This window comes from Habropoda laboriosa, unplaced genomic scaffold (genome assembly GCF_001263275.1).
Source record: "Habropoda laboriosa isolate 0110345459 unplaced genomic scaffold, ASM126327v1 scaffold92, whole genome shotgun sequence".
In the NCBI taxonomy this organism is placed as follows: domain Eukaryota; kingdom Metazoa; phylum Arthropoda; class Insecta; order Hymenoptera; family Apidae; genus Habropoda; species Habropoda laboriosa.
In genome coordinates, this window is record NW_017100268.1 from 3,105,038 (window position 1) to 3,114,578 (window position 9,541).

Here is a 9,541-nt window from a genome sequence, read left to right on the forward strand (position 1 = left end):
TCCGATCTCTCGTTCGACACGTGATAAAAGTAAAAGGATAGATCGTTCGCGATCGATACAGTTCGTGCAAGAACAAAACGCGTGGAAACGTTACACGTGTCTCAGATAAATAATCGTAAACGCTGCAACCAGTGTTGCGAAACATCCTGCAAGAAGAAAAATCTCATTGGCCAAGAGAATTGATGAACAGCCACGATATGAAAGAAAAGGATCACTCAGTGAAATCGTAGCTCTTCCTTCTGGTGAGCATCATGGTTACTAGGTCAGAGCCGATTGCAAACACCGGAGGATATGTTGGAATTTCCACGTTTATGGTTATTTCACGTGGCATAATGCCGCGAGGGCCTCTGCCACGCCGCCGTGTTCCATGGTTACATCGGCCAACTTCCTACCGCTGACAAACGTTGACACTTCGTTCTCACACCTGTATTGTACCGTAGAATCTCGAACACATCGGTGGATCCGTGTAATGTCGGAACAACGGAAGCGAGAGAAATGTTACCGGAGAGTGGAACAAAGCGTGTAATAACTCGCTGAACCGGTAATAACGCGCGAAACGTTGCTGTAACTGCTGATAAGAGGAACGTTTGTTGGAAATTGTGATTTTTAGTCGATGAACTGGTTGAAATGCCTGTGGCTGGGTTCACGTTAAACTGTGATACATTTGCCATGGGATAGCTCAAGGCAGTTTTTCTTACTGAGAGACCACCTGTGATTCCTGCGACAGGATCTAATTGGATTTCGTGTAAATCGAGGTGTGCAGATTTGAGTTACGTCGAATCTGATTATTCGTGGAATTGGCATTGTTTTCACAGGTGATTTAAATGTAGCAAGTCGTGAAAATAAATAACTGAGTGTTTCAATGCACTGTCGAGTGATTTCTTAATTAAATAAACGAATTAAGTAAACTAAAATCTAACGTTACGGTAGTTTCGTGAATTTTGTGAATTTTAATTTTTCTCTGCATCCTTCATTTGGAAGAGTCAATAGGTAATTAGGCTTCATTTTAATGCATTGAATTGGGTAAGGTTTGACTATAGAATAAATGTATCGTCGATTCCATTCTCAACTCGATCTAACCCCAGAAAATTCGTCCAAACCGAACCAATTTAACAGTCTACCCATGAAACGTAGAAGTGAGATCGTGCTGCCTCCATATCAGGCAGAAATTCATATTTTAGAAAGTACCCCTGTACACGAACGGCTGTATCAGCGTGAAAGTTACACAACCCAGGATCACTCGAACACAAACCGAGAAACTAGGCAAAGAAGATGAACGAAAATCCACCACGTCGTTGATCCACGATTCGTTGAACCGTACGAACGAATTCCAGTCGCGAGAACTTTCGTTCGATCGCTGAATAATCAAGAAAAATCTGCACACGAACGAACTGTTTATCTATCTAGTCGAGACTGTTTAATCAGGGATTCGGAGCAACGCTTTCACCGTTGCACGCGAATCGTTCGTATCTGTTCTTTTTATCGCGTTTCTTTTTCTCCGTCGATCAGTTCACGGTGGAAAATCGCGTAATTTCACCGGACCGATATAGTCGAGGTGGACGAGTTCTCGCGACGATTTCACGACGTTACGCGCCGTCACTTTGCAAACAGCACTTCCGCCGCGAACGGAAAATTAACGTTTCACCGTGGCTGGCGCGCTTCCACCGCAGGAACAGGAAGATCTCTTCCGCGATAGACGGTCCACAAGAAGCTCGCGATCAATTCCCGCACGCATAATAGAGGGAATTGTGCTATTGTGTCCGTCGGGAAACTCTATCGTGCCGGTCGAGGCGTACACGCGTTACGATTATGAGAGGGAAAGGATCTGTTTCGACTGAACGATCGTCTGAAAGCGATAAGCGGTGGTCTCGAAAGAAAGGAAAGAGAAGAGTGGATCTACTCCTCTTTTTTTTTACCGTGTTGCTTATATTTTCTTTTCTGTGCAAAAATTAAATCACGGAAATAGAATGGTTATAGTGGAATCGAAGAGGTTCTCTCGGTAATTATAATAAAATCAGGAATTTGTCTCACCTTGTCAATTTTAAATTCCTTTTATCCTTAGATCCTTCAATGAGATTTCAGTGGGTCGGGATTTTGGAACATTGCAAACAGAAAATGAAATTAAACATTTTTATAATTTCACCAAAATTCGACGGAAAATCGATAGTACGTTAGGTAATGCTTTCTGAACCGCACACGCTGCGTCGATGGGAGACAACGCGATAACGTAGAGTTGGAGAAATCAAGTGGTAAATGTTATGACAACTGGTTTCACCAGCTTCAGACAAACTAGACAGGCGAATTTAACTACTAGTCGGAAGACTGGTAAAGATTCTTCTCCGGAATACTAACGAGGGAATTCTCGCTATCTCTAGTTCATCGTGTCGATTAATATTCATGCAGGATTCGCGTCAGTGATCGACGATGTCTACGTGAAAATTAATACATGCTATACAGTTATTCCCATAATCTTCCCGAGATTTTAAGAATGAAGCGTCACAATCTTACAATATCCAAAAAATTCAGACACTGTACGCGTTAAATGTCACGACAAATCGACGAGTCAAAAAGTTGGTTGATAGAAAGTAAGGGATAGTGTTGTGTCGAGTGGAAATATATATATACAGGGTGTTTGGTAACTGGTGATACAAGCTAAAAGGGGGTGATTCTACACGAAAGAATAAGTCGAAAATATAGAATAAACATTTTTGTTTGAGGCTTTGTTTTCGAGAAAATCGACTTTAAATTTTCGTCGAGTACGTATGCACCCTACTATGCCGTGGATGAATGGATCTCGACGTTCGGTGTACGGTGGCCAGCATTTTCAACAATTTTTGCATTAATAAAGTAAATCTTGATAATTACATGCTTTATTATTACTGATAAACCTACGACATATGGTCTATATCGAGATCCGTTCATCCACGACATAGTAGGGTGCATGCGTCTTCATCTAGAATCACCCCCTTTTCGCTTGTACCACCAGTTACCAAACACCCTGTATATAAAGAAGGAAGTTGCAAATAATGTCGATTCTGAACGATGCAGAGATCGAGTTCTCGTTGACCCAGAATGTTACTTTTGGGCGGTAATAATGAGTTTATGCGAATGCACGGGGTATCGTTTCACTCTCTAGGCGGTCGTGCTACTGTCCTCGATTAACGTCGGCGCCGAGAGGAATCACAAAGACGACGTGGACCTCAACGACCGTAAAGAAAACAACGGGACGACGGTCACGTCCATCAAGATCAACGACGGACCGTCCAAGAACAGGACGGATAGAACGCGGGAGAGTGTAAGTGAAAGAAGAAGTTTCTATTTGCTTAAACAACGCTTGCACGCCGCGTTGCTCGGGTTAAACGCGGCTTATTTAACCGGCTAAACGTATCGTTATCTCGTTAACGTTGACGGATAGACGAGAGAAGGTCGGATGACTCGCGTTTCAGTGGAGAAACCGTGCTTTTTACTTCGGGGTTAGCTATTCCCGTGTTACATATTTCTCGATGAGAATTAACTACAGATGCTTGTCGCATCTAGCGTTTGTTTAATAAATTTTAAACAACTATCGAGTATCTTTCTATTCTAGAATTGTTTAAGCTTAATGCTCGACTCAAGAATTTTTAAGAATTTTTAAACTTTGAAAATTGAAAATTAAATAAGAAATTTGGACAATTAAATTGGAAATTCAAAAAGAAATTTTCTCTACTTCAAATATCGCTTCAAAAATCTTAGAAATTCAGCTTTAAATCTATTGATTTCTCGATCAGATTCTCAACAGTTGCTACTATTTCGATTCCCCTAACAGCAATTGGAGAAGGTCCGCGCACTTCTGAGCAACGGAAGCCGGCAAAACGCGAGCAGAGAGCTGACTTTACCAAAAAGCGCAGACATAGCAAAAGTCATATCAGAAGATATCGCTGGTGACGAGGAAACACTCGAAGGATTACCAGAGGTAAACTAGAAAATCCATTAAAACACAACCTACAATTTTTTCTCTCAAATCATTCCATATCGCTTCTACGATGTTTCGAACAACGCAGCTCGTTCGTACCTTAAAAAGAAACTAACTCCAGTGACTGAGTAACAATCGAATCGGTTCGAATTGCAAAGAAACGCTCGTTCATCCTCGATCCTCTTTTTCCACTCCACAGTTGACCCTGTTTTGATCGGGGATGACGCGACGACGGCAAAACTTGCTCGGTCTTTTATTGGAAACGACTTTTATTCATCTATCCTCGCCAGTTTCGACTCCTAATATAGGAAAGTGACTTATTTAGCGTAATCAGCGTGCATTGAACGGTGGACGTTGATTTAACTCCAGTCCTTCTATGAATATCCAGGCAGGGTTCGATGAAACATCGTACGAAGTAACTTCAGACAGTGTTTCGCCTCGAAGCGAACATTGTTACATCGTAACGAAAGATCGACGGCCGTCTGTTTATCTTCTCACGTGGAAGATCCCTAGAAAGTCGCGGCTGGAACTCCTTTCTATCGTAAATCACATCGAAATGTGCGATCTTGTCTCGTACGAGCGTCATTCTCTGTAATTATATTTGGTCCTCTACTTTCTATTTTTTAATTTCGCGCGTGAAAATAGGTACGCCTTAGGAGAATTAGGTTTATCGTCGCTGAAAATCGTCTTTACAGCCGTATTTTCGTTTCCTTACTGGCGTTGTCTGTGGAGATCTCTAAACTTAGGCCAAATGTGACGTCTGTGTGTCATGTTTTAGCTTTTTAGATTATTTTCGCGAACACTTTCACGTTAATTGACGTATATATCGTGTTATTCGTCGAAATTCTCGGAGAATGTTGGATCGAGCTTTGTAAATCCTTCGAAGGACGTTGGATGTCTTTCTTCTTTGCAGACATTAATTAGCAACCGGGATAAAGCGTACGCATGCTAAGGTGGACATATATTGTTGGTTACGGTTAAGATTTCTCGGCGGATAAACACGGTTGAAATTTAAATTTAAGTGTAATTAATGCAACGGGATTCTTCCTGGGAGGATGCGAGTACGTTTGTTTCATTGAGATAGAGAAATGCTAGCGTATGATAAAATGATAACTTGAAATTACTGTATTTCTCCTTTGTAATTATGAAATTAAGAAATTCCTCCTTTAGAGTTATAAAATTAAATTTTCTCCTTTAATTGTGAAATTACTATATTCTTTTCTTCAATTACCGAATCCTTCCTGCTTTAACTGCGAAATTACTGTTGCTTTTCTTCTTTATTTGTAAAATTACTGTATTCTCTTCCTCAATTACTGAATTCTTTCTTCTTTAATTATAAAATTACAATATTCTTCTTCAACTGTAAAATTACTGTTTCTTTCTTCTTTAATTTTAGCCGCAGGAATTGAAGATTATAAGGCCTAATCTAAGAACACGGCCGAGTTATCGACCTCCGCCGAGAAGGCCGACGTCTCTGAATAGAAGAAACGTTTACGCAGGTGAGTTTCCACAATTCTCACTGTTTTTACAATTTTTCTATACATATTACCCTTGCACTGTCAGTTTCACCACACCAAAATCAACGACAGTCGTCAGAAACTTCGTCGATTTCAGATAAAAATGATTCGAACTCGTAGAAATCATTTCATATTTTATTTTCATATCGTTTCGTAATTTTCATATTTTATTTCCATAGTGTTTCATATTTTTCATATCTCATTTCCATGTTGTTTCATATCTTTAGAGCACCTAAATTTCCTTTCCTCTTCAAAAAACCAAAATTGCCGAGTATTAATCATACCACATAAACGACAGTGTACGGAACTTTAATTCCATCTGGATAGCGCAACAATATCCCTCAATGGGAACGAACATAATTTTCCAGATCTGTCGAGAGCGCCGCTAATAAGACCACCCAGACGGCCCACGGAAGTGAAGCGAGATCCAACGGAAAAGGAATGTACTTTCTTCACGAAGACAGTCTGTCTAGAAGCCACCGATTATCCGCAGTAAGTTTCGCCTGTTGTCACTTACTCCTTCTCTCTCTGCTATTTTTCCCCTTGATTTCAACGGGATCGCAAAGGTTGCGCAACTAATTCGGCGACACACGCGTTTAAAACGGACTTTCTCCGACTTAGGACAGGGGTTCGCGTTAATTAGGGGAACGTCGTTTCACAATGGCAAACGACATAATTCGCGGGCTCGTTAAAACGGAAGAAAGTGCCGCAGCTCCCTTTCCTGTGATTCTTTTCAATTGTTTATTAGGTAATGCTGGTTCGGCTACTCGTTCTCGTAATAATTCGTTGCTTTTTAATTGAGAATTACGATGTTCCACACGTGGAGGAAGGAAGTCGCGATAGGCGAAAGTATCGACTTTCGTTTCCTTTTTCTATTCTTGGAGTAAAGTCTGTGGGAGGATTGTTTTTATCCTTTGAATAGAATTGGCGGAAGAGTAGTGTTTTATTAATAGGTGGTGATTATTTAAGGATGGGTGTCTGGTTTTAATTGAATGAAACTTGTTTAGCGAGGCGATTGCAAGGAGCATAAGAGGGAATAAGGAGATGGTGGCCGCTTTGTTGACGGATTATAAGTCGCAGGATTATGACGAGTCTGGAGAAAGTACTCCGCTTGCGTTGCCTCTGGAGAATAAATACGAGAATCGATACGAGAGTAACGAGATTAGAAGGTGAGTTTTATGCGTGTGTCTGTGAAATGTATTGTATTGCGGAAGTTTAGCGTGGAAGTTGTATTCGTGCCCCTGTTGAATAGCAACTTAATTGACAGCAGAGTTGCGCTGTGCTGTGAATTATCATATCACAGGAGCAAAGAAAAATTAATTTCAAAATTATTAAGAAAAATTAATTCTGAAACTCTCAAAGATCGTTAATACTGAATTTCTCAGGAAAAATGAACGTCAGAGTCCTCAAGAAAAATTAATATTAAATTTCTCAAGGAAAATTAATTCTGAAATTCCCAAAGATTGTTAATACTGAATTTCTCAAGGAAAATTAATACCAGAGCCCTCGAGAAAAATTAATATTAAATTTCTCGAGGAAAATTAATACCGAAGTTCTCGAAAAAGATTAATTCTGAATTTCTCAAAAATTAATACTGAAACCCTCCAGAAAATTGAATAATCTTTCTATTCTCTTTTTTCTTTTCGAATTTCTTACTCAGTTACCGAAGTTAATTAAAGCTTTCAGAAACAAATGTTACCACATTAAACAAACGAAATAATTCGTTTATTTTAGGAGGTCAGATGCAACATCTCCGTTCGACAACATCGAAGAAGGCTTCACGTGTCCGTCAGTGATCAAATACGCGCGTCCACAGTTAGCCAGGGCTGCTTCCGGTATTTGGAAGTACATAATAAACACCGGCGAACACACGCAAACTTTACGACTGGAGAAGTGTTCGTAAGTTGCACGCGACTCTAATCAATTTCCATCACTCGTTGCATAAAAAAGAGTAATCGACTATTAAGTTTTAATTTAATCACGGTCGAACAACTATTTCCGTACTACGGCCACTCGTTCCAATGGCTTATCATCGCGATCGAATCGAAACGATTCGGTGAACGATTTCCGAGAAAAGTTTATCGAATCATCTTCACCGTGACTTCTCGATAGAAATCGAAATTTGATCCTTCGTCACAAACCATTGAACAAAAACGTCTTATTTGTGGTATAACAGCTCGATATTTTTTCTTACGATGAAAATTCTACTTCGCTTTCGCTCGCAACACCACTAAACCAGAATCTGTATGAAAAAATACCCTTCGAGCGGTCGTTTCACACCGTGAAATCAACCGAAGAAGCAAAGTGTGACGTTAAATTTCCATTTACAGAAGTCCACAGTCGAGCTGTTCGTTTATCTCCGAGAATTATCGATCTTCTTGCATGCAAGTGTACAACTATCACAGACTTTTGACTTGGGATAGTAAATTAGGCTTGCATATGGACATTTTCAAAGTACCATCTTGCTGCAGCTGTCACGTGCATGGTTACGCTGAGATTTTCCCTCCTCATCACAAGGAACCACCTTCGAGAATTAAGGAATCCTTTCCTGGATCTGATTTCGTCACCAACGAACAGAAAGACGATTTCGAAGAAGCTTCTAAGTTGAATTATTTGAATAAATACTCGGGTAGCTTTGATTCCAACCTTGGTAAGTGAGATTGGGAGAAGGCTTTATGCGTTTTTCGTGTGGAAGAATTATTGAACGATACGTAAAGGGGTTTTTTGTCATTTCTTCTGTAGGTTCTAGTAATAAGAAGCCTATAGTAGAGCCTACGCCAAGTAGACCAAGTTTTACTCTCCCTGTGAGGCCAAGACCGAAGAAACCTATTACATCGAGTTCAAGGCCGTTCGATAAGTTACCTCAACAACATGCACCGAATACTAGAGCGCCAGGGTACACTGGATCGTTGCTGAAAGGTAGACCCAGCAGACCCAGTAGACCACCTTACAGGAGGGAATCTACGTCTCATACCGAGGAGAATGCTGAAACTGCGAACAGTACGATTTTGAATAGGTAATTTTTGTGAATGACTTGGAGTTTTAATTTGAAGAGCTGAAGGTTTGAAAGTTTGAAAATTTGAAGAGTTAACGATTTGAAAGCTTAAAAATTGGAAGATTTAAAGATTTGGGAGTTGAAATATGTGAAAATCTGAAAAATTTAGAGGTTCGAAAATTTAAATATGTGAAAATCTGAAAAATTTAGAGGTTCGAAAATTTAAATATGTGAAAATCTGATAATTTTATGATTTGGAAAACTTAAAACTTTGAAGATTTAAAGATTTGGGAGTTGAAATATTTGAAAATAAGATAATTTAGAGATTTGAAGGTTTAAAGATTCGAGGGTCTGAAAATTTGAAGACTTGAAAGTTTAACGCACAGGTAATACTAAAGCACAACGATTCAACTTTCTTCCTAATTAAACATACACAGATACAGCCAACCGTACGACCTGGACATGGACGCCACGTCACGGCTGCAAAATGGCGGTTTCGACGAGGAATATCAGGAACCACAGAGGCGAATCAACTACAATTATCACCCGATTATCGATTTCTTCAGACCGGAAGCAATGATGCTACATTCCTCTGAAACTTCCTCGATTTCAGATCAGAATGATTCCAACTCGTGGAAACCTTTAATAGCGTCTTGAACGCAGTTTCGCTTTTATCGGAGTACCTGATTGTTTTTCTCTTTCTTGAAAGCAACAAAAGCCAAAATTGTCAAATATTAATGGAAATTTTTAACGTTAATCGATCGTAGGAGAGACGAGAGTATTATATACGTATATCGAGAGTAGATAGTTATATTTTATTACTTAATGTTATAGTTTATTTTAGACACTTTCTTGTGTCATATCTAACACAGACAAAAGTTTCACATTTATACACTGTAAATGTAAAATGCTGTCGCAGTGTGCAATGCATTTTCTGATTGCATCGAATCTGTGCTAATGCAACGCTCAGCATAACGGTAGAAATTTTTTAAACGCCTGTAGCAAGAGTATTACAGTAATGTCGGATAGGTGCAATTGTAATTAGACAATATTGCGTGAATTTTAATATATTTATTA

At 39.5% G+C, this 9,541-nt stretch overlaps 1 protein-coding gene across 1 annotated transcript in view; it reads left to right on the forward strand.

Annotated features, from left to right (window-relative positions):
- LOC108573473 overlaps positions 1-9,121 on the forward strand; it is a 10,928-nt gene extending 1,807 nt beyond the window's left edge. Inside the window, exons 2-10 of the mRNA XM_017935929.1 lie at positions 3,137-3,295; positions 3,806-3,952; positions 5,349-5,451; positions 5,838-5,961; positions 6,477-6,638; positions 7,204-7,368; positions 7,800-8,123; positions 8,219-8,485; positions 8,902-9,121. Coding sequence (XP_017791418.1) covers positions 3,137-3,295; positions 3,806-3,952; positions 5,349-5,451; positions 5,838-5,961; positions 6,477-6,638; positions 7,204-7,368; positions 7,800-8,123; positions 8,219-8,485; positions 8,902-9,121 — 1,671 coding nt within the window. The remainder of the gene's footprint in view (positions 1-3,136; positions 3,296-3,805; positions 3,953-5,348; positions 5,452-5,837; positions 5,962-6,476; positions 6,639-7,203; positions 7,369-7,799; positions 8,124-8,218; positions 8,486-8,901) is intronic.
- The last annotated feature ends 420 nt before the right edge of the window (positions 9,122-9,541 follow it).